This window comes from Euprymna scolopes, chromosome 11 (genome assembly GCF_053919585.1).
Source record: "Euprymna scolopes isolate OS-2025 chromosome 11, ASM5391958v1, whole genome shotgun sequence".
Classification (NCBI taxonomy): domain Eukaryota; kingdom Metazoa; phylum Mollusca; class Cephalopoda; order Sepiida; family Sepiolidae; genus Euprymna; species Euprymna scolopes.
The window spans coordinates 101141789-101167662 of record NC_136492.1 but is presented as its reverse complement, the minus strand read 5'-3'; the positions used below and the strand labels follow the sequence as shown (position 1 = coordinate 101167662).

At 34.3% G+C, this 25874-nt stretch overlaps 2 protein-coding genes across 3 annotated transcripts in view; one reads left to right on the top strand and one right to left on the bottom strand.

The window, feature by feature from the left end:
• The window catches only part of LOC145288002 (uncharacterized), a 283397-nt gene that overhangs the window by 102571 nt on the left and 154952 nt on the right, over positions 1-25874 (bottom strand). The window lies entirely within an intron of this gene.
• Positions 11668-25874, top strand: part of LOC145288005 (GDP-fucose protein O-fucosyltransferase 1-like) — a 71088-nt gene continuing 56881 nt past the window's right edge. Inside the window, exon 1 of one of the 2 annotated variants that reach the window (XM_080136005.1) lies at positions 11668-11943. In XM_080136005.1, the coding sequence (XP_079992131.1) occupies positions 11808-11943 (136 nt within the window). In that variant the 5' untranslated portion in view covers positions 11668-11807. The remainder of the gene's footprint in view (positions 11944-25874) is intronic. The other variant, XM_080136004.1, reaches the window with a different exon arrangement.

The following is a 25874-nucleotide window of genomic DNA, read 5'->3' as shown; positions in this document are numbered from 1 at the left end:
TGCTGTGCAAACAACCTCATGATTGTTGGTTAGTGGGGGGGTATTGTTGATTGCCCGTTGTTTACTACACTGTTGTAGATTTTCCAGAAATCACGAGTTCCTAATTTCTGCGTTTCCTGGTTTCAGTATATTCGCTTCTAGCTATTGCTACTTTCTTAGAATTATTTCTCGCTTCTATTTGTTTGTACGGGACTTAAGCTGGATAAATCTATGGTATGCATGTTGCCTCTGAGCAATGGCAGCTGCATATGTAGAAGTAAACCATTGGAAGAATGGAGTTTGCTATAGAACTTCCGTGTCAGAACATGTGCTTCAATTGCTGCTTTGAACTATTCAGTAGTCTCATTTACACACTTCTGCTGGAAGAGAAAAGCTTTCCCCATGGGTGATCTCTAATGGCATCCCAGTCAACCTTATTGTAGTACCTTGTTATTTTGAGCAGTGGCTCATCAACTTGGGGGTCGAAAGTTTAGAGTAATGTCTATCATATCACCGCATGATCAGCATTCCCGAGTGGACAATGAACATTTGTTACACAATCATCAGGAACTGTTGTCAGAAATAGATCCAAAAGTGAGGCTTGTTGGTCCTGGCGATCTGGGAGACTGGTCGGGAATGTTACTGTCTGTGTCAAGGAATGGAATATAGCGAAGTTATGGATGACGCTACCAGCTGTGTCAGTGTAAGAGAAGCCAAGCCAATTTCTGTGGTAGGCGTTAGTCACCAAATACATGTATTTGGAAACTAGTGTCAAGGGAGTGCTACATCTATGCTGTCAGACATGATTGATTGATTATAGTACAGTTCTGGGTTGGAGAGCGATAAAGAAAATACAGGTAACTAACGCTATGTTGTAATGTTAGTTTAAGGCGCATGAAGGCCTGGTCACCTGATTCTAATTTAGATTCCCTAGATATGGGGAGGGTGTTACAAATATACTCAGTCTGTCAGTCCTTATGACAAAGTGGAAGATAACCAGACATGTTAAAGATGTTAGATGGGATGGAGGCATGCAAGTTAGTTTCACTTAGTGCTAATATATCCGGGGAGTTTGCTAGAAATGATTGTACATTTATAGTTCTAAAACTGCATAGCCACCATCATGCAGCACGAATAGACAATCAGCCGGCTTCCCATCCACAGGAATGGGGCCTCGGGAATGCCCACCAGAGATGAATGCAGGGTCCCTTTCCATGTGCGACATGGCACTACAAACATCCTGATATACAACTGATGGTAGAGCAGCCAGTCTAAGCGCTACCAAAGAGTTAGGGCTCCAGTACTGTTAGTTTCTGCTGGTGAATAGAACTTAAATGTTTAAAAAAAAAAAAAAGATTTAGGTAGGAAAAAGGCTCTGACTTGAACGGATAAAATTAACCCTTTAAAAACACTTGCAGGTGGTTGAAACTAACATCAACATTTTCTAGGTCAAACATGACATTGTTGTAGTAGCAGGAGGAGGCCGAGTTTATGGTGAAGGAACACACACACTCACTCACTCACTCTCTCACTCTCTCTCTCACTCTCTCACTCTCACTCACTCACTCACTCACTCTTTTATATTTATAGATGCACCCCCCCCCCCCCCGCACTGGTTTAGCTAACGACTCATAAAATTGAAAGAAATAAAAACAAAACAAACTTGAAAGAAGACCAAAGGGAAAAAAACTCCCCAAAAGTTACCACATAAAATGCAAATGTTTATTTAAATCTAATTTTTTTTATGGAAAAACAAAATTCACAAAAATAAAACTCACCATGTATAATGAAAATGTTTTAGATTTTATTTATTTTTCTTTGTTTTAATGAAAAAGAAAAAAGTGAATAAATAAAACCAGAAAACTTACTTTTTTTTTTTTTTTTTTTTTGCGCATTTTCTTTGCTGTTAACCAATTTGAATGTTGTCTGATTCCAATATCGATAGCGTGGTAGTAATTGTGCTAATTAAACTCTCATAAATGCAATGTATAGAAATAAGTAACTAATTCGAAAATAGGAAGTCGGCTCCCCCCCCCCCAGTATGAAATCGGTGCAAACATAATAGAATTATAAAGACAGTAAATAAAATATTAAAGTGACTAATCAGTGCAAGATTTGAAGAATGCTGGCGGCTGACTGTTAAAGTTTCTTGTAAAAACTGGAATCCAATGTTCATTTTGTTTAAGTAATCCTTCGAATCGCACCCCCACCCTCACAGAAAGAGGAAAAAAAAATTTATAAGATGGCACAAGTAACCCAGAATAACTGGAATGTAAAGTCGTGTTTCACCTGACGGAAAAATGACAATCCATATTTTTTTTGAAGCAACTAAGAATTCAAATCGGTGTTCCTCGTATATTCCCCTGTGGACGTATCCACAGTGTTAAGTGGTTGTGGGCGGAGTATGAATCTAATAGAGAAAAGATTTTACAACTTCCATTGATTGTGGCAGTGAATTCTCACCGGAAAAAAATATAGAAGTGTACGAATATCAAGGAACGGTAAGGGTAGTAAGCCTATAGCACACCTCAGATTTTGTGCTGAACTGTGGGGACATTACATTTGAGTGTAATGTCAAGATTTTTAATCCTATTATGGTCAAACTCATACGGGAAAAAATGAGTTCATTTTATTTATATAACTAGCGGGGGTACCCGGCGTTTCCGGGATGGGGGGGGGGAGTTTTAAAAAATGTTATGGTAGGTAAGTAGGAAGGATCAAACCCGGAGTCATGAGTAAAAGTAGGAAAATAAAGTGTAAAAAAAAACATCTGCAACGTTAACAGTTCGGCCACCAAGAAAAGTCCATTCCAGTTGTTTAGGAAAAAAAAAAAACAAAACAAAAAAAATACGGTAGGTCAGCGCGAACGTGAAAATATGTGAATTGTCCAGCACGCTAACCACTACGCCACAGAGCACTGCAGCTTAGTTTAGTGATTTTAAATAACTTCACATGAAAGAACTACGAAGTCAAACCGGTGTTCTCTTCTCAACTGTTCCTTGTGAATGATCCCCAAACGGTGTTAAGTGGTGGCAGGGGGAGGAGGAATTTATAAGAGAGAAAATATTTTACCACTTCCATTGATCTTAACCGATTTTGGCCGTGACTTCTCAGCAGAAAAAGTATAGAAATCTAAGATTATCGAGGAATTTGAGAAATAATAAGCCTATAACACACCTCAGATATTGTTCTGCCGTTTGTGCATATTATATTTGCATGAAATATCTTGATTTTTAATCCTATTAATGTCAAAATCAGACGGGGAAAAAATGAGTTCATTTTATTTATATAGAGAAAAGAGATGATACTTACAAAGCCTGCAAGTGTGCTGATTAGCCTGGTTTGGAACTCCGATGCACAACTTAGCTTTTCCAGTGTGATTGTTCTGTAGAACTTGTAAACGTACTAGGTAACCCATTTGGGAGTGAAGACTAAAGAGTTTTTGGGGTTTTTTAAGACATAACATGTTTTGGTTTAGTTGGATCTTTAAATTTATTGGTTAAAAAAAAAAAAAATGCATGTTTGTCCAAGGCCTCTTTGAACTTAAATATGGTAAGCATCATCATAACCTCTACCAGAAACAGCAAATGCTGCTCCCCTCCCCCTCGTGATGGAGACAAAAGCAATGATGGTACATTGTGCAGAGAGACTAGTGCTATATTTAAAAAAAAAAAAAAAAAAAAAAAAAAAAAATTTGTTGGCCTGCTGCCTGACCAATTACAGTATGGTAGCCTTCAAATCCAATGTAAACAAGTTCTTGTTGAGTTGTCCTCTTACACAATTAACAATTACTACATTACCTGGAGGTAAGCGTTTCATTTGGGCTGATGTTATCTGCCTGATAGTCAGGGACTCGAACCTTGGATTAACCATTAAGGAGGCTGTCCTATCAGCAGGTGCAAAGTACCGGGGCTGCTGTATTGCCATTTGGTGAATGGATTCTGGACCATGCTGTAGTTTCTGGTGGAGCCTCTCCATGCCATATCAGTGGGTAATTGTTACGGCTTTACTTTATTATGTTCTACAAAAAAAAAAAAACTTCCTGTCTTTTTCTTTCTTACTTTCCCTCTCTGTCCTGCTCCAACCTCGTCTATCGACCTGTTCCATAAATCCCAAAACCTCAACATGACAAATCTCCAAAAAAAAAAAAAAACACGAATAAACCTAGAACCTCATCCTCCAACATAAACCCCTATTACCATGTCTCCTTGTCCAACATCAGGGGTCTACATTCCAACCTTCCAGAGGTTGAAACACAATTACAGGAGACGAAACCGGACATATTCTTTCTAAATGAAACTGGCATAGGGCCGACCACTTTCCTAGATGAGTTCATAATTAAAGGATACTCTAATTTAACATCTAAATCTGACTCCCAAGATCGCTATGGGCATTAAAGATGGCTTTCCATGTGGTAGGGATATCTCCAGAGAAGACCCTAGTTTACCTTATGTGCTTCCGGGTTGCACTAGCTTACACCACTGCATTTATATTTGCCCTCTATAGCCCCCACAATAGTGGGGTTACTATCTTTAAGAGTATATCTGAGAAAATTAACCACATACTGTCTGCTCATCCATCAGCTAACATTCACATTTGCGGTGACTTCAATGTCCATAATGTGGAATGGCTGACCCACTCAGATAAGACCGATGACAAGGGGAGGTTCTGTCATGATTTTGCCATTGCCTATGACCTCACTCAGACTGTTTACGAACCCACCCATGTGCCCGATACTACCGGTCAGTATGCAAGCCTTCTAGATCTTTTTCTCACTACTTCCCCTGAGCTATGTTCATGTTCCATTCTATCTCCTCTGGGATCCTCTGACCACTCCGTTGTATCAGTTAAGATAAAAATGAAATGTAATAAGTCGTCAGCCATACCTCTCCACCGTACTGTATATCAATACTCCATGGCTGATATCTGATCTACCTCTGCATTCCATATTTAAAAAGGATGTGTCCTCTATAATATCAGAGGTTAATTGTAGGCAGAGACCGATTCATACCATCCAAAAAAATTCCAACAAATACCTAACAGCCATCCATGGTTCTCCCCAGAATGTGCTGCTGCCATAGCGCACGGAAATCACTTTTGCCATAGCTACCAACGTAATAGATGTACTGATACTAAAGCTGCTTTCAGGACTGCCAGCAACCACTGTAAAAGAGTAACAAAAAATGAAAGAGAGCTATATGCTCAGTCCGTTAAATCCAAAGTAGCTGAGCAGCGGCTTTGTTCCCACCAGTTTGGGCAAATAACAAACAGGATCCTGAACAGAAGCATGCATTCTATCCCAACCATCATCAATGGACCTGAGGTCATCTTATTAACATCAGACAAGGCCAAACTATTTGCCAAGAACTTTGCAGCTAATTCTACCCTATGCGACGAAGGGCATCAACTCCTCGTATTTCCTCCTATAACAGACAACATGCTAGGCAACATTCAAATATCTGTGAGGTCACCAAGCTAATCAAGAACCTTGATTCCAGTAAAGCAACTGGCCCTGACGGCATTTCAGTTATAGTGCTGAAAAAGCTCCAACCAGAACTTGCCCCCATACTTACAAAACTGTTTAAGCATTGCCTTAAGGAGAAATGCTTTCCAACCTGAAAAACCTCATCAGTATGCCCTGTATTTAAGAATTCAGGCGAAAAGTCATCTCCATCTCAGTACAGACCAATAAGTCTCCTGTGTGTCATGAGTAAGTTATTGGAATGCATGTTAAATAAAGAAGTAGTCAAGTAGGAGAGGGAAAAGGGTTACAGTATTAATATTAGGTACATTTTAAGTTAGGAAACCAGTCAGGAAGTGGAGGAGAGAAAGGGAAATGGGAAGAAGGGAAAAGTGGGTTGTCGTTTTTGGTTTTGCAGAACTCAATTAAGTTTTGCAAAAGGAAGTACAAAAACAAAAAGCATCAATGTTGTTGCGTGCAGTTCGTCTTAGGAAGCCAATATCTTCAAACAGCCTGATCTGGTAGTGAAGTGAATAGTATCAGTAAGTAAAGAATTGCCTTTTAGAAAGGTTTTATTAACTGTAAAATACACATACGCTCTTGAAAGGATCGAGCGGGAAAATGAAACAGAGGGCGCTTTTATTATGAATGTCAATCCCAAGGGGGATAACTCTTAACAACAAATTAAATCATAACATTTTCCCCGTCCTAAAGTATTCAAGTAAGGGGTAATTAATTATAGACAAATTTTTTTTTTTTTTTTTTTTTTTTTTTTTTTTTTACAATCACATAAGAATCATTTTATTTACAAATAACATATGAACCCAAACTGCAGTTTTTTCAGTATTTAGTCACAAAATCCTTATATTTACTAGGGAATTGTCGAACTCGGGACGACCTCCGCACAGATTGGCAGGAATGCTGATTTTCAGTATTATTTTTTAGTGAAATCTGATTTTCTTCAAGATCAGACGATTGATTTTTGTCTTCCTCATGACCAATGTTTTCATTAGTAGAAGGTTCAAATAAAGTCTCTGAAGTAGTAGGATTATTATTAGAGTTTTCTTCATTTGATGAGTTTGGAGCTAAGTCTCGAACGTTGACAGTGGTTTCAGTACCAGAAGGTAGTTGAACATAAGCGTAGTGGGGGTTGACATCTATTAGGGTGGCAGGCGTTACAGGAGGGTCATGTTTACTTGTTTTAGTGTGGTTTCTAATATATATTGGGCCTGGTTTAACCCAAGAAGGAATTGAAATTCCGGAAGCAGATTTACGACTATATTTAAAAAGTCTATCATGGGGAGTCATATTAGTGGCAGTACAAAGTAATGATCTAATTGAATGAAGTGCGTCCGGTAGTATGTCTTCCCAATAAGGTAGTTTCATTTGATTAGAATGTAATGTTGTTTGAATGGCCTTCCATAAGGTACCGTTGAGTTTTTCAATCTGTCCATTACCTTCAGGATGATACCTACTTGTTTTAGAAGTAGCAATTCCTTTTTTGTGTAAAAAATCCTTTATTTCTCTTGCTAAGAAATCAGAAGCACGGTCAGTATGTATCATGTCAGGCAAACCAAAAATTGAAAAGAGTTTGTTTAGACAGTGGATAATGGTTTTGCTTGTCATATCTCTGCAAGGAAAAGCGAAAGGAAAACGGGAATACTCATCAATTAGAGTAAGTAGATATTTGTTGCCATGTATAGAAGTAGGTAGAGGGCCTTTAAAATCAAGATTTAATCATTGAAAAGGTAATATGGCTTGAATGAGAGTCCCTCCATTGGTATTGGCGAATTTGGGTTTCAGTAATTGACAGGATGAGCAAGAGTCAGTAATATTCTTAATTTGATCCAAAGTAAAAGGGAGGTTCCTCGTTCTTATAAAATGGCTTAATCTTGAAACACCAGGATGACATAATTGTTTATGTAAATCACGAAGATCTTGTAGATTGTAAGTAAGAGCAGAGATGCGAGAGAATGTGTCAGCAGCAATATTTTCAGGTCCAGGTCGATAAACTATAGTGAAATTGTATTGGGATAATTCTATACGCCAACGACATATTTTGTCATTCTTAATTTTAGATTTTCTTTTATTGTCGAATATGAAGCTGATGCTCTTCTGATCTGTGATGACTTTAAAGTGCCTGCCGAGTAGAAAATGTTGCCACTTACGGAGAGCTTCTACAATAGCGGCTGCCTCTTTTTCTACTGCATGGTGCTTAATTTCGTTAGTATTGAGAGTTCTTGAAAAAAAATGCAATAGGACGACCTTCTTGAGTTAGTGTTGCAGCAATGCAATAGTTACTAGCGTCCGTTTCTACTTCAAATTCTTTATTTGGATCTACCGTTATTAAAGTGGCGTCTTTTAGATCATTTTTCAATGTTTGAAAAGATTTTAATACAGATGGAGGTAGTGGAAATTCTTTGTTTTGATTTAGTAATAAAATTTTATCAGAAAATTTTTTAATGAATTTGCAGTAATAGGAAAACATTCCAACTATTCTTTTTTGAGATTTAAGATTCAGCGGAGGTGGCATTTCAAGTAATGGTTTTAGTCTTTGATAATCGGGAGCTATTTGATTATTTTCTATGGTGTAGCCGAGTAGAGTAATAGAACTAGAAGAAATTATGCTTTTATTTTCATTTAAAGTGATGTTATATTGTTTAGCAATTTTGTAGAATTTTTGAAGATTGTAATCGTGTTCTTCTTGATTTTTCCCACATATAGTTACGTTATCAACATACACAAAGGTATCGGTTAGATTTTCTTTTTCTATAATATAGTCTATGCTCCTCTGGAAAGCACTTACTCCATTGGTGACGCCAAAAGGAAGACGAGTAAATTGAAAAAGTTTGCCACTTACTTCAAACGCAGTGAATTTACGATCAGCATGATTTATAGGTATTTGGTGATAAGCAGATTTTAGGTCGAGAGTAGAGTAGATGTTATATTGAGCGATGTCGTCTACCATCTTATTGATATTAGGCATTGGGTAAGCGTCTAGTTCCGTGAATCTATTGATGGTATCGCTGTAGTCGACTACCATTCTTTTCTTATGATTCTCATTCGAAGTTACAAGAACCTGCGCTCGCCACGGAGATATCGAAGGTTCAATTATGCCTTCTTTCAACATTCTAGCAGTCTCTTCTTTTATGAATTTGTTGGTGGCAAAAGTGTAACGTCGGGATTTTGTCGCAATAGGAGTAGTATGAGGAGAAAGATTAGAAAAGAGAGGAGGGGTGGAACGTTTATGGTAGGAAAAAAATTATTCGTGTTTATAGCTCCAATTATAAGTTTGTCTCTAGGACCGTCGAATTTAAGTGTTACTTTTTTATATTTTTTTAAAAATATCTTTTCCGATTATTAAATCAATGAAAAGGTTTTCAATGATTTCAATTGTTATTCCAGAATGGGTTTTATCTTTCAGTATTAAATCCACGACAGCTTCGCCAGTTATTTTAGCATGTTGATCGGAAGCAGCCAGAGCTATAGTTTTGTTTTTAGGTATTGTGAAGAGTTTAAGTTTTTTAGCAGTATTTTCATTAATGAATGTTTTTACACTGCCGGAGTCCACCATAGCGTTCACGAAGTGCCCGTTAATTTGGCATTGAGTGAATGTGACATCTTTGGAGTTAGTTCCTAGTCAGGATAGAGAAGGTGAGGGGTAGTCAGAGTCGTCATAAAGAACAGCAGTATGAGTGTTAGAAATAGAAGATTTACACACTTTAGCCCAATGACCATTTTTTTTGCATTTTTTACATTCGGCGTTTCGTGCAGGACATAAATATCGAGGATGACGTGATTTTCCACAGAAAAAACAAACCCCTTTTGGATGCATATTTTCTTTAGTCACAGCTATACGATTGTAGCCCGAAGGATTATTTGTAGCTGCTACAGTAAAGTTATTTGCGTAGCTTATCGAATGCTTTTCTGCTTGTTCAAGAGATCTGGCCGTGGCATATGTGTCTTGTAAAGTCAGGATGGGTTTTTCTAACAGTCGTTGTCGGATGGACGAAGAAGAAATTCCGCCGATGAAAGCTTCCCGAATGTATTGATTTTTGTTTTCTTCAGCAGAAACCGCTTCGAAGTTACATGTTTTGGCAAGCATTTCCAATTGTAGTATGAAGGCATCTATATTTTGTGTTGTTTGTTGCTTCGTCGTCATCAATCGATATCTATTATAAACAATATTTTCAGGTTTTAAATAAGCGGCGTCCAATGTTCTTAATGCACTATCGTAGTCGGTTTTATCGCTTATTAAATCGAAAACAGAGGCTGAAATACAATTGATCAAGGCAAAGAAATTATCTGAAGTGTTTTCGATTAATCCGTTATTATGTGAGCGGATATAATTCTGGAGGGTTAATTTCCAATGCCTATAGGATTTTTCGGAATTAGGGCATGTAGGTTCCACCTCGAATCTGTCGGGACGTAAGATTCGATCCATTATTTTTTTTTTTTTTTTTACAGTTAATAAAATTGAAGTGAATAGTATCAGTAAGTAAAGAATTGCCTTTTAGAAAGGTTTTATTAACTGTAAAATACACGTACGCTCTTGAAAGGATCGAGCGGGAAAATGAAACAGAGGGCGCTTTTATTATGAATGTCAATCCCAAGGGGGATAACTCTTAACAACAAATTAAATCATAACAGGTAGCACCAGTAAACTTAAGTTTGATTGTTAAATAAACCCAACATTAAGTCAAATTCAGTGGCCAATTTTTGTTTTGGCTTCTTTCACATAATGTTAACACTTTCAAGCGTGTTTTTCTCAATTTCAAATTCATAGTACTAACTGGATTTTCAATGGAAATAATTTCTTCCTCAATTAGTAATATATAACAAAAACAACAACATAAAACTATTTTTAATGCCAAAACATATTTTTTCTCACGTTTTTCCATGGTCACGATCTTTATAAATTATCTATCTTGAATGAGAGAGAGAGAGAGAGAGAGAGAGAGAGAGAGAGAGAGAGAGAGAGAGAGAGAGATGTTATACACAATTTTTCTTCTACTTTATTATCCACTAGCCTGGCCTTTCTCGGGCCCTATGTACTCTTCATAACCTTATGTGCATATATATATATATATATATATATATATATATATATATATATATATATATATATATATATATATAACATTTCAAATGTTTAGACCCAAAATTTGTGGAGGAGTTTGGTAGAGCCTGCAAAAGTCAACTCTTTCAACTTTGACCTCTTGCCAGCCAAATTTTCGCCTAAAAACTGATTAAAAAGCTTGTTGCATGTTTGAGTACCTTTTATGTAAAATTTCATATGTTTAGACCCAAAATTGGCTGAATAGTTTGCTAGAGACTGCAACGGTAAAATCTTTTGAACTTTGACCTCTTAGCAGCCAAATTTGCAGCCAAAAACTGATTAAAAAGCTTTTCCTATGTCTGAATACACTTTATGTAAAATTTCAAATGTTTAGACCAAAAATTGGTTGAGTAATTTGGTAGAGACCGCAGAAGTCAAATTTTCTTTTTTTTTTTTTAACTTTGACCCCTTAACATTTATTGTATTGGGCTCAAATCAAATTAAAAAGTTTGATCCATGTCCAAGTAACCTACATCTACAATTTCAAGTATTTAGAGTAAACCCAAAATTGGCTGAGGAGTTTGATAAAGTTTTCAAGTTTCAAATTGGCCGAAAAACGATTAAAAACATTTTCCCAAATATTCCTTATGTCAAATCTTGAGTATGTAGACTGAAAACTGACAGAGTAGTTTGAGAGGGAAATGTACACACACACACACACACACACACACACACACAATTTCACTTTTATAGATATACAGATTGTCTCAGGCAATTCTGAGTAGCCATGATGCTAGCTTAATAGAATTCAAATCTTTGTTGTTGTTTTTTTTTCTTCGAATTTATTTTTTTTAATCTTCTACTTAATGATTAATATAAGCTGCAAGCTGCAGTATTTTATGTTTTGCATATTAAAAAAAAAAACAAAAAAACGACCCCTAATTTTTAGGGTGTGGTTTAAAGTTAAAGGTCGCCTTGTTACAGTTTCCAGGCAACCATTACTGCTTTTGCTTTTGTTCTGACTAATAGATCGATAACTTTCTAGTGTTGCTCGTAATAAAAACAAAACGAAAACACACACACACACACACACACATACACACACACACACACACACACACACAAAAAAAAAAAAAAAAAACAACAAAAAAAAACGATGCAACTTTTCACTCACTCACACATTTAAAGGAAAAATTGCTAAAGTTTGAAGTTGAGCGCCTTTATAAATGACTGCGAGGTGTTTATTTCTTTATAAGGAACTTTTGTTTGCATTACACCGATTCACAATTAGAACAGGCGGCGCACAACATGGCAACTGTCAACCGGATCTGTTATTGGACTTTTGTTTTTCTTTTTTTTAAATCATCCTCTGCAGACAACAGAAAGTCAGTTAAAAGTTTCGTATGGGACGAAAGAGGCTACTTAATTTATTGTCCTTGTATGGGTAAGTATATGATCGTAAATAAAAACCAGACTAAGTGCACATGTTGTATTTCTTTTTACTTCGTCGCATAAAAATAACAAGTTAAACTTTAAGGTGCTAATGCACTTACTGATCCGCGCTATTTTTTAAATGGTATTTCCAAGTTTAATTAAAGTTTTAATGTTTTTTTGGTATTATTATACAAACACCGTGACAGCGTTAGGGTTAGGGGTTAGGGGTTAGGGTTAGGGGTAGGGTTAATTCGCTGTCACGGTGTTTGTATAGTTTTACCGTTTTTTTTTTTTTCTGCTTCTACACTTTATTGCCGAAATTGGAGATGCCATTTTATTTCACGCACCTGCTGTGCAAATGTAAAGGGAGAATGGAAAATGGAGCATGAAAAAATTAAGCTTCCGGAAAGAACTATGGAAAAAAGTAAATAAATTACTGAAAACGGGAAATAAAAATAAAAACATTTACTGTATAAAAATTTATCAAAATATAATTGTAAAAAACATTTATTGAGAAGTTTCCCTAAGAAAATATAATTTTGGTTTTGTATTACTGTACACAGATTCGAAAAAGTTGTCAAAAAAACAAATATATAACAAATAAATGTTATCAAAGGCAAGATAAGTTACTTTTCTACCAAACTGGATATATTTTTGTGTTTTTATTCAATGTAACACGTTTATTCAGCTCGAAAAACATGCAGTATTTACCGATGTATTGGAACATTCAAAATGGCGTCCGACTCTCTCTTTAACACGGTAAGTTTGGGAAAAGGTGTTAAACTAGACAAAATGATATTAAAAACCACCGAATATATGTCAGCCAATGTCACGATAACATATTGAGCGAATTTCTAACAGTATTTTGTCTAGTTTATTATTTATAACACCTTTTCCCGAACTTACCGTGTTAAAGAGAGAGTCGGGCGCCATTTTGAATTTTCCATTACATCGGTAAACACTATGCTTTTCGAGCTGAATAAACATGTTACATTGAATAAAAACATCAAAATTATATCCAGTTTGGTAGAAAAGTAACTTATCTTGCCTTTGATAACATTTATTTGTTATATATTTGTTTTTTGACAACTTTTTCGAATCTGTGTACAATAATACAAACCCATTATTTGTTTGGGAAAAAAAACAAAAACAACAAACTATTTTATAAAAATCCAATGTTGTTTTCATTACAATATTATATTAAAATTATATTTTCTTACGGCAACTTTTCAATAAATGTTTTTACAATTATATTTCGATTAATTTTTATACAGTAAATGTTTTTGTTTTCATTTCCCGTTTTCAGTAATTTATTCACTTTTTTCCATAGTTCTTTCATGAAGTTTATTTTTTTGTTATTTCATGCTTCGGCCATAGTTTAAAATAATGGTGTCTCCCATTACATTTGCATAGCAGGTGCGTGAAATAAAATGGCGTCTCCAATTTTGGCAATAAAGTGTAGAAGCACAGTTTTTGTTTTGTTTTATTCAATTCTAAGGTTAAAGTATAGAATAGGTACAAAACACCCTCCCCTCCCATGTTAAGAATGGTTTTTTTAAATAATAACGTTATTTCAGCACGGATCAATAAGTGCACTAGTGCCAACTTTAATTTACAAGTTATAAAAGATTAGACAAAACTGCAAAACCGGTTGAAGAATTATATTTTAAATTCTATTCTATTGCAATTTTAAAAGCATAAAACTTGGTAAAACTTTTAAGCTATTAAAAAAAATTAGATGAATTCCTCTTTCTGTCGTCTAAAATATTTGAAGTTTTCAGCATAATACACGAACAACTTATTTTGGTACTTATAAAGCAATAGGCATCTTGACAAGTTCTTATGGAGTCAGTTCCGAATATTGAATAATGTCGAAAAAAAAAAGGTTTGTATTACTGTACACATAGATTCGAAAAAGTTGTCAAAAAATAAATATATAACAAATAAATGTTATCAAAGGCAAGATAAGTTACTTTTCTGCCAAACTGGATATATTTTTGTGTTTTTATTCCAATGTAACATATTTATTCAGCTCGAAAAACAGTGTTTACCGATGTATTCGAAAATTCAAGATGGCGTTTCACACCCTCTTTAACACTATAAGTATGGAAAAAGGTGTTATAAATAAAAAACTATACAAAATACTATTAAAAACTCGCCGAATATATGTCAACCTATGTCACGGTAACATTTATTGAGCGAGTTTTTAACAGTATTTTATCCGGTTTTTTATTTATAACATCTTTTCCCACACTTACCGTGTTAAAGAGAGAATAAGACGCCATCTTGAATGTTCCAATACATCGGTAAACACTGTATGGTTTTCGAGCTGAATAAACATGTTACATTGAATAAAAACACGAAAAATATATCCAGTTTGGTAGAAAAGTAACTTATCTTGCCTTTGATAACATTTATTTGTTATATATTTGTTTTTTGACAACTTTTTCGAATCTGTGTACAGTAATACAAACCCAAAAAAAACTTTGAACGTTTTTTTTTTTGTTTTTTTTTTTTTGTTTTTTTCCGACTTTATTATTTCGTTTTTTTTATGGAGGTGGGGGGGTACATTTTTAAAACTGTTCGTATGCTTAGTCGTCTGTCATTTACGTTGTTTTTCCGTGGCTTTTAAATCATAAATCGTATTGGCCATTTCCCAGACTGACTCGGGGATTCTCCTTCGATACTTGCAACTGGCTCTAAAAATGAGTGATAAAAATTTGAATAATTAGACTCCCTATCTTTAGAAGCTTATAACTACTTGAAAAATATAATTTAACCCCTAATCTTTTCAATAAAAGGAGCAAAGACCAAATTTAAAACTAATAAAAAGATTAATAGAAAAATATGCAATATTTTTTTTAATCGGTTTTCTTTAAAAAAAGATTTCAAGAAATTCAACGAATTTTAACTTACTCCAAATATAAATATATAATCACTTGCCTATAAAAAATACTAATCAATGGGTGCTTCCATTCTTCATTTATAAGAATTTGGGTACTCATGCAGAGTGATCTGTGCTGAAATAATAACGTTATTTAAAAAGCCATTCTTAACATGGGGTGGGGAGGGTGTTTTGTACCTATTCTGTACTTTAACTTTACAATTGAATAAAAAAAAACAAAAAAAAAACATAAAATTTTAATTAAACGTGGAAATACGAGTTAAAAAATAGCGCGGATCTTCTATGTACTTTTTAAATAAAAGAATTTTTTAAGCAAGCATCCGAAAAGTCCGCGATTTTAAAATCTAATAACAGGTGTTCAGAGTGGAGTTGCCTCCCTTTCTTCCAGTTGACAAATACTGAGGCTGAAAAGCGGCATAATTAATTATTTCAAAAACGTAAAAACAACACATTAGACCAAATATATTTCCCGGTAGTAACTATATAAACAAACATTTGAAGTGCTGATGTGTCTTATCTCCCCTTTGAATTTCTTACATGTGTTTCCTGTCAACAATCAAATTAGTTAATTATTAGTCACCGTATTTGAAAACTGATCATTTTTCACTCCTCGAAGTTTACTTTAAAAAAAAAAAATTCATTGCATAAAGAAGAAATGAAATATTTTAAATCAAATATTTCATTTCTTCTTTATGCAATGAATTTTTTTTTTTTTTTCAAAAATCTAAAAAGAAATAGAAAAAATTGATGTAGGTGTCCAATTTTTACAGGACAATATTTTCAAAAATGTAACTTAAAAAAAAAAAATCAACGTGTTTTGTTTTTTTTTGTTTTTTTTTAAATGTTTTTTTTTTAAAAAAGGTTTTAAACTTTTGACTTTACAAGTAAATTTGCACATAACTATTCTTTTGTTTTTGTTTTAAATTAGATTATTTTTATTTATTGATCTTTTATCTTCAATTTGTGATATATAAACCTTAGGTGAGAAAATCAATTATTTTCTTTTTAATAGACATTTCAAAATGGGGTGGGGGTGAATTAAAAAAAAAAAACAAAAACAAACGTTTGTTTAGAATATTATATTCGGTTTATTGGAAAGAGCATAAACTTTCACATGAAACCTGAAAATATCATAAAAATTGAACCAATAGAAAAATTTGATAGATTTTTAAATTGAAAAAAATTTAACTCATAAAATTTAATTCATTTCATTATGTAGAAAAAATGGCTTTATGAGCACACGCATGCACTTTGTAAACACTTTTTTTAAAGATAAAAAATATTTCTATTATTATTTTTTTAAAATCTTTAATAGTTTATTTTGGAAGTATATTCCATAAAGAAATTAAACAACCCGGTTTAAAAAAAGAAATTACGAGTTTTGTGTATTTTATTCGCAGTTTTGTGTTAAGGATGTCAAAAATTCCCCGAAAATTCTGACACACCTATGGATACATACATAGATGAGAGATGGGGGTAAAAAAATCTTCTTTTTTTTTTTTTTTTTTTTTTCTTTTGAAACCCTCCTTTCTAACCCCCTAACTTCCGGTCACATCAGAGAGTTGCCATTTTGTTTTCATCATGGTCACAAAGTTTGTGTTCAATTTAGTACAACGTTATAATTGAAAACTGAACCCCCACGTGAAAAGTTATAAAAAATATTAAAAATTTTTTTTTTATAATCTGAAACTTAAACGTCTGCAGAGTTGGTTTAGAAACATGCAGTCGGGCATTGTCATGGAGGAGAATTGGGTCTCTTCTGTTGACTAACGCTGGGTGTTGTCAAATATTTTGATACATTTCATCCATTTGTTGACAGTACTTTTCTGCAATAATAGTTTTGCCTGCATTCAAAAAATTGTAATGGATGAGACGGTCGCAGACCACCAAACAGTCAGCATGACCTTCTTTTGGTGCAACTCTGGCTTCAGGAAGTCTTGTGGAGGTTCGTCAGCATCTAACCACTGAGCTGAGCATCGCTGGTTGTAAAGAACTCCCTTTCATCACAAGTCACAATTTGGTTGAGAAACGGGTCGTTCTTGTCACGTAAAAGAAGGAAAGATGACACTTCATAACGGCATTCCTTTTGGTTGTCATTCAATTTGTGAGGCACCCATTTATCAAGTTTTTTTATCTTTCCAATCTCTCAAGTGGTTGGAAATCGTCGTATACATTACGTCTAATTCAGAAGCAAGTTCTCGAACAGTTGTGCATAGATTGTTTCGACTAAGGCTCTTAATTAATTGTTATCAATATCCAGTGGTCGCTGATCAGCTTCTAAACTTTCATCACCACCACAAAATTTCTTAAACCACCAGGGATATTATTCTGTGCGTTCAGTCATGGTTCCTGGGCCAAATGCTTCGTTGATATTGCAAGCTGTTTCATCAGTTTTTTGGCCTAGCCTGAATTGAAATAAGAAAATTGTGCAAATTTGCCTTTTTTCCATCTTATATTCAATGTTCTGAAAAGACATAATTGTTTTAAAACGATTGTAATTTAAGCAATTAGATAGAGCAAAAAATGCTCTTTAAAATGATATATAAAGTAAAGGTATTATAATAAAAACTTATTTGAAAATACATTATTTGAAATTTAAAGTAAAAATTCCACAAGAACTTTCTTCTCAACTTAATAGTTTTATTTTTAAATAAGAGAATCATATTTTATAGCTATGAGCGATGATCTCATAGTGCCACCTTGAAAACAATCTGAAAGCAAAGAGGAAATAACTCCAAATAATTAAAACTTGCAAGATTTTGAAAAGCCATTCTTAACATGGATGGATATTGGAAAAACTTAAATTCGATTTAAAATGATTTTCTTTATAAAAAGAAAACTACTTTATCAATTGACGTAATTTTTGTTGTATATTTTTTTTCAGTCACGGGTGCATACATTTTTGTTTTTCATAGAGGGGTTGGGGGTCTGGAAAACATCCTTTTTGCTTACTTTTATTGAAATAAAAGGATCATTTCCAACTGTAATTCTAACATTTTCATTTTAAAACAAACGTTTGTAAGCCAGTTTTTTTACAATGCACTGAAAAAAAAAAATGCACTAACTATATTTTTTTTACTTGAAACCAAATAGAATATCAAAATAAATAACATTACAGAAACAATTATATACACCTCCAAACACCCGGGCAACGCCGGGCTGAAATGCTAGTAGAAAATAATCACTCAAAATACATTTAGTTCATTCAGCAAACTTTGTTAATCTTTGCCAGTCTTGGAAGTATTTGAAATTTGCTGTTGATATTTTCTTCAATGCCTATTTAACAACTGTATCCCAAAGCACAAGAATTATGCCGTTCCATTTTGTATAATGACTAGCAAAACATGCAGCCATATTGGAAATATGACAGTTTGTCAGCTTATTTTGGCTTGTTAGGCCGTGTTAGAGGTTGAAGCTCGATAGCTATAAAGTTCTTTGCAACCACCCAGGTCACTAAGCCTAATAAGACTCAAAGTTCACAAACCAAGCAATTTTGGGCGATATACTTTCCATCGTCTAGTGATTACAGTGTAATGTCTCTGCTGTACAGAAGTGTTGATTAACCTCACGCTGTGAATCTTTTTATTATTTAATTCTCTTCTAGATTGGTCGATTTCCGATGCTGTCAATGTGGAAAGAAACGGACATCTTGCTGCTCAACTCTCTACATAATACCCCTACAAATTATCTCAGATAGTAGCCCTCTACATCAAAGTGACACTGCCTTGTTTTGGGTGAAAATGCAATAAAAAAAAAATTACAAACTAGTTTATCTGACATCTATTTGTGTAAGATTTGAAAAAAATAAGAAGAAATTGCATATATAATAGGGCTACCCGACATTGCCCGGGTTGAAAGTGTAACATAACTCCCATCCCTTTCTCTTTCCCCATTTCCCACCTCTTTCTTATTTGCCCAGGTCATTTCTCTTTCTGGACCTACACACACACACACACACACACACGTAACTTGAGTCAATGTAAGGGAAATAACTTTGTGAAAACAAAAGTTATTTCCCTTTACATGACATTAAAACTGACATTAAACGATATAAATGGTTATTTGATTCCTAATGATTAAATCTTTTTTTCTAAATTTCCGATATCAGTTTTCAGATTTAAAAAGTAATAAGTTTATGCGGGTTTCTGGAGTATTTTTCATTTTTGTGAAACGTACATACATACAGACGTTTACCTTTTATATTACAGACTAGCATGTCTACCTGGTGTTGCCCGGGTAGACATGAAGTTCCGTTTGGGCACAGCTGCTATACTAAGGATATTGAGCACTTTCATCGATACCCCCCCCCCACAAAAGAACGGAATCGTCCAAAAAAAGAACCTCCCCACAAGATATTTTGTCAGAAGGGATATAAAGAGAAGTGGCTATTCTCTGCCCACCCCCTCCTAAAAAAAAATAAATCAATCAAAACAACTTTTCTTTCAATCAAAATAGTAGTGAGTGTCTGTACGACTACAAACTAAACCTGAAACGCGAAAGAGGGAAAAAAGGAAAAAACGTTACTGGCAAACGTTTTTGCCCATTGGACCAACTTATGATGTCATGACACTGCAAAATAATGTTTTTAAACATACTTCCAGTTTGCTACGCGTGCATGACTTACGAAAATCCTGATGTAAAAAGTGACCTCCCCCTTGCAAGAAATGGTCCAGTTAACCACTTGAAAAAAATCGGAACAAAAAAAAAAAACAGCGAACATGAGGGAAAAATAAAAAAACCGGAAGGGGAAATAAAGAATAAACAAACGAAAAAAAAATAGTATAAATAACCCTGTTTAAATATTAAAACTTAAAAAAAAAAAAAAATGTCCGAGATGTCAGCGCAAACATGCAACCTTAAGACAACTGTTGTCACTATACCCACTACTATACAATCGCATCAGCGAAGTAAGGTCATCTTTTGTCATCCGAAGGGTGGAGCTTTAAAACAATACCGATCTTGTGAAAACCCGTCGCCCCTGTCGAAAGATTTTGCAAGACATACAAACACACATTTTGCTTTTTATATATTAGACTTGCGGGGGGTACCTTGTGTTGCCCGGATGTGGAAAGGTGTGGGGGGTTAAAATAACAGTAGGAAGTCCGAGTGGAAAGATGTTAAAAAAAAAAATGTGGTAGTTGGGGGGGGGGGGTGCATCAAAACAACAGTAGGCAGACCGGATGGAGAGAGAGGGGTAAAAAAAAAAAAATGGTAGTAGCGGGGTGCGTGGGATTGCCCGGGTGTATGTAGGTGGTGTTGTATGAAACCCCTCGGGTGAAAATAGGTGTTAAAAAAAAAATAGTGGTAGTACTGGAGTGGAGGAGGGGGGAATCAAAACAACAGCAGGCAGCCAGAGTGGAGAGAGGTGATAAAAAAAAAAGTGGTAGTAGGTAGGCAGGCTCGAACCTGTGATGCTAAGGTGGAAAAGAAAATGAAAGAAAATCTGACGTCTTACTGATGCTCCATGATGTGACCAGAAGTCGAAAGCGTTCAAATTAAGTGTAGTCTGTTGAAAAGAAAAGATGGCTTGCAGAAATGGCATTGGAAAATCCGACTCTTCCTTGCAGAAAACTGCCCAATGAAGGAATTAATGTTTTTGGCCAATTTTTCGATATTTGTCATCCAAAGGGTTGAGCTTCAAAAGGATACTGATCTCATCAGGATCCGTCATCTCTGTCGAAAGTTTTTGCGAGACCTACAAAAAACACACACACACACAATGCACGCACATTTTGGCTTTTATATGTATAGACTAGCGTGGGTGCCCGGCGTTGCCCAGGAGTTTGTGGGTGTGTGAAAAAAAACAACGTTTTGGTGGGCAAGTGAGCTTGAACCCGAAGCCTTGAGGCGAAGGTGGAAAAAAAAAAATTGATAGCCTGATAACTTACCGCGAATCTACAAGGGCAGCGGAAACGAGAATGGTTGAAATTAAACGACTAAAAAGTTAAGTGGCATGTGTGCAAGCCAGTTTCTACATATTTGTTTGTTTCCCCACCAGATGTTGGGGAAACCAGCTCCCCATAAAAATGTGAGTGTCCAAATGAATAGCAATTGTCTGATATGATGGGTTTGCGCCACATTGATAAAATCTCATTGCTTTCTGGACGTCCCTGGCACGGGTGCCAGGAAGATGCATTTGTTGCATGTTCAGTTTCGCTTTTTTATATGGAAAAGCCAAACAAACATGAGGAAACCAGGAAATATCGCGAAAATAGCATGTAAAAGTCGCTCAAATAAAAGATATACATGACCTCCTTTCGTAAATCGTAGATATTATAATCTAGAGAGTATATAAAAAGTTCTAGGAAACAGTAACCATCCTGTGCCCCCCCCCTTCCAAAAGCCTTTGCCGAACATACAAAAAATGTGCCCACACTAACACACATTTTGGTTTATTATATATATATATATATATATATATATATATATATAATATAAATTGTAATCAACATTATCTACTAATTTTGAAAGTATGAATGAATATTTGATGGAAAGGAATAGTGCAAATATTATGCATTTCCATTTTAGTAAGGCATTTTATAACCTATCTTATAATGTATCTTATTTACTAGTCCCAATTAAAAATCATGGTATTGCTAACAAACGAGTAAATATTGGAAGATTTTCTTTTTTACAGATAGAATTGTTATGATAGTAAAAATTTCTAATTATTGTGAATCACAATACATACTTTGCAGTGTCTGCCAAGATTCCTTTGTTGGTTTTGATATTCCAAAATGACTGACCTAATGATATATGTCCAGAAATAGAACTATTTGCTAATGTTAAATAACTTGTTAGATAATTATCAAAATGAAATGATAGATGGATCTAAATATGTTGTAATGTTGGTAAGATGTTTGGGTACTTCTGCATTTATGAACCGGCAATTTCTACGAAGTTACACAGGTGTGCTTAACAGATGACAGGAATAACAAGAAATGATTGTTTGAGCCTTATTACAAAAAACACAAATTGTTACAACTCATGTTGATAGTTTGATTCTATTCAAGAATGAAAGTACAAATGTGTAGTTTAACAAAAAAATATAATGAAAGAAGTTAGCATGAGATGTGTTCTTTATTTAAATATAACAAAAATTTAATGGTTCAATTTTATCTGAATGTTATGTTTTGTAAGATTCTTTGGCACTTCTGCATGACAGTGCCATGAGGCGAACGTGTGTATTTTAGTTTCAAGAACGTCTGATAGAAGGCATGGGTCAGTCGAAGAGGGGTCGATAAATTGAATCACTCATTGAAAATAGAAAACAATATTAACAATTTCTATTTTTTTTTTTTTTTTTTATAAATAAATGAATAAAAACTTCTATATTAAAATTATATTTTGCTCTATTGACAAACCGAAAATTATATTTTGATATGTTTATACAATCTTTCTGTGAAAAAAAAAAAACAAACAAATTATCTTTGTGAAAAAAAAAAATTCTTAAACTTCTATAAATTTTTTATGCTTTTAAAATTATATTTTGCTACATTTTGCTAAAATTATATTTTGATATATTTTTATGCAATCTTATTGTGCAAAAAAAAAAAAAAAATATGTTGTTACATTTTATACAATCGTACAGGAAAAAAACCCAAATAATTCTAGAAACAATGTTTCATGTTTTTAACATTTATTTTATTTTCACTTATAAATCACTCATTTAAAAGAAATAATAAAACATTAAAATTATATTTTTTATACAATAAATGTTTCGCTTTTCCTTTTTGTGTTATTTATTTTGTTGACACTTGTTTATATTTGAGGTTAACAGAACGGCCGGTAGAGGGCATTTCTCATTTAAAGAACAGGGGTTGATAGCTCGTCTCAGTCGCCTCATGGCACTGTCATGCAGAAGTGCCGATTCTTTTGTAATTTATCTCTTTATATATCAAAACAATTAAGAAATTGATAAAATCCTTATAATGCAGTATCCTGCTTTTTATATTATTGTGATAAAAATAATGCAGAAAACAAAACTATGGGTTTCGAATGGAACCCTTCATTTAATCCACAGGAGTAAGCTGCTTTTATTCTATCAACCATGACTGGATAGAAGATTTAAGTGATTCACAATTGTATTCATAGTATTGCCCATGCTGAGGATTGAACCTTCAACCTCCAGAAGAATTTCACTGAAATCTGAATTTTACCTAGTATTTTATCCATTACGCTATGGGTTCTAAACTCTGTGTATTATCTGTATTTTTTGTGATTAACTGCTTATTCCCTTTATATATGTATCGGTTGGCTCTATGATGGCTAATTTGACTTAGTGAGGTGGAATTGCCATTGGTTAAGAAGTCAAATTATTTAAGTTTTAGACAAGGTTATTTGGGTTTGTGTATGGACTTGGTTGACAACATGTCACCTGACCTGCTTATCCAATTAGGTTTTATTTTCCTTTATTATTTCTTGTTCACCACATATTGTAGCAATAAGAGCCGAAAAACCTTCTTTTGGAATTGAAAAATATCGACTGGATGTTACAAAGTTACAAAGAATTTTCCAATCTTTTGGTTACGGAATTATCTGATGTGGAAATGAAATTTATACTTACAATATGTATCCCAAACCAAAATTTTATTTTAATAGTAGCTGAAAACTTTTAAAGTGGATGCATAGATCTGTACAAAGTTTATTTTGGGAATTCAATTGTCCACTGAATTATGACTGTTCATAGTTTGTTGGAAATTAGAAAATTTGCTGTTTTTGTATGCTATTGGTTCAAAAGCAAATTTTTGGTCTTGCTGGCTTCAAACAAGTGAAAAATCATTACAAATGTAATATCTTGTGGTAAATGAAAAATAATAGTAATGGAAGCAATTATTCTTAGATCATTAAACAAAGTCATCTCATGAAAAAATATACAAAAATGACACTGAAGTGCAACTTTGTTTGTCGAAAGTTGGATGCAATTCAATTATGTGTTTTTGTAATCGTTAGGCACGCAAGATGTTTAGTGGACTTATTAATTAGTTGAGAGATGATAACCAGTTTTTGTGCGAGAAGTGTAAGACAAATGAGATGGATGAGAATTCAGATGTGGAGAAAGTATATTTGAATGGCAAGGCTATTTATGTTGTCCAGAAGTTTTGTTACTTTGGTGATAACATTAGATCACACAGAAGAGCAGGTGTTAGTGTGATTGCAAGAATTAGGAGTGGATGCAGTAAATTCAGGGAACTTCTGCCATTACTAACTAGTAGAGCATTACCATTTGTGACCAAGATAAGAGTCTATCAGGCGTGTATGCAGTATGATGATATATGGAAGTGAAACCTGGCCAGTGAGGGTTGCAAACATGTGTAGCTCATTGTAGCTGAAATATGACACTATTGCTCCCCTGGGGAGCTGACTGCATTCCCAGGATGTTCCTCAACCAAGTAACTCTCCCCGGGGAAGCGATAGTGTCATAGAAATCCTTTACAACTGAGGCAATTATTTCTTTATTTTTTATATCATCGATTGATGAAATTTAGCACAAACTTGCGTAACTCCTTGTAGTTAAAATCCTTTGTGACAGAGGAAATTCTTTTTTATATTGTTAGTTGACAAAATTCAGCACAAACTTGCATAGCTCATTGTAGTTGAAATCCTTCACAACTAAAGCAATTATAGATTTTTTTTTTTTTAATGCAACACATGTAGTTCATTTTTGTTGAAATCCTTTGCGACTGAGGCAATTATTTCTTTTTATTTTATCGTTGGTTGATGAAATTTAGCAAACTTGCATAGTTCATTGTATTTGAAATCTTTCACAACTGAGGCAATTATTTTTTCTTTTCTTAATATCGTTTGCTTGAGGAAAACATTCATTTATTAGCTGGAAATTGGATTATTATCATGTTAATGTCCTCTGAAATTGGAGGAATCTTTTCTGACTCGCATTTCTTACACAAGTTTTATAATCACTAATAAGATTATTTTCATGGTAATTTTGCCTTGTGGACTTTCTTGTCGCATGCTTTCTGACACCATTATTATGAATAAGCATTTGGTGGTGTGAAAGACAAGACAAAGACAGGATGGACATTTAACTGCAGGAATAAGTTGTGAGAAGAGTAAAAGATTTGTCAGTTCAATGGCAGAGATTTAATTGAAGGTTGTTATCCCAGCTGACATTATGGCGTGGCAGAAGCGATGATAGTAGGTGTTTGGTGGAATAGTAGCATCAATAGTGTTTGCTTGCTACTCTGTTTGAGAAGATGGTGACGACATCACTGCTGTGTGGAAGTTGTCATGTGAGTTGTCGAGAACCCTTGGTCTAACAATCAGGGTCAAATTGGTAGTTCCTTTATGAGAGTTGTGGTTCTGATTGACAAGGGTTTGTTTGGTAACGTTGCTGCTACTCTGATTATCTGATATGGGCGAGCATGTGCCCAACCTTTATTTATGTAAAGAAATCTGGTAGGTGCCCGGCTCCCATGGCGACTGTGTGCTGATTGGTTGAAGTTAGGTCATAACAACCAGTCAAACTCTAAGTTTCTAATTAATCAGAAGTTATTATTTTTGTAGAAATCGTCCCTGCTTTTAATTTTGTTGCTGCTACTACTGTTATTTTGATAATTTTGAGAGGGCTCCATTAATTTTGTGTTATGTCAGGTAAGAATGAGATCTTAGCAATGACTATGACAGTAATAGGTTAGTTTGGAAGTCAGATGTGACAAACCACATGGTACTCCCCACTCAAAAACATTGTTTCTGTAATCTCTTTTGTCTTCTCTTCTCATTCTGGCTGTGTTGTCTCACAAGCATGAAAAATAAGAGAAACAAAAAGGAAACACAGACTCCAACATTTTCTATAAATACAGGGTGACCCCAAAAAAACAAAAGCTAAATAGAGGCCATCTAGAACATATGCTGTAGAACGGAGAAAAAAAGGCCAAAGACCCTTGTGTTTTGATGTGATGTTTTGAATATAATAAACTAGTTATGACCAAAGTTTCATTTCATTCGAACAAAACACTAAGAAATGAGGCCTAATTAGAGTTGGGGCCCGTTTTTTTTTTTTGGTCACCCATATTAGT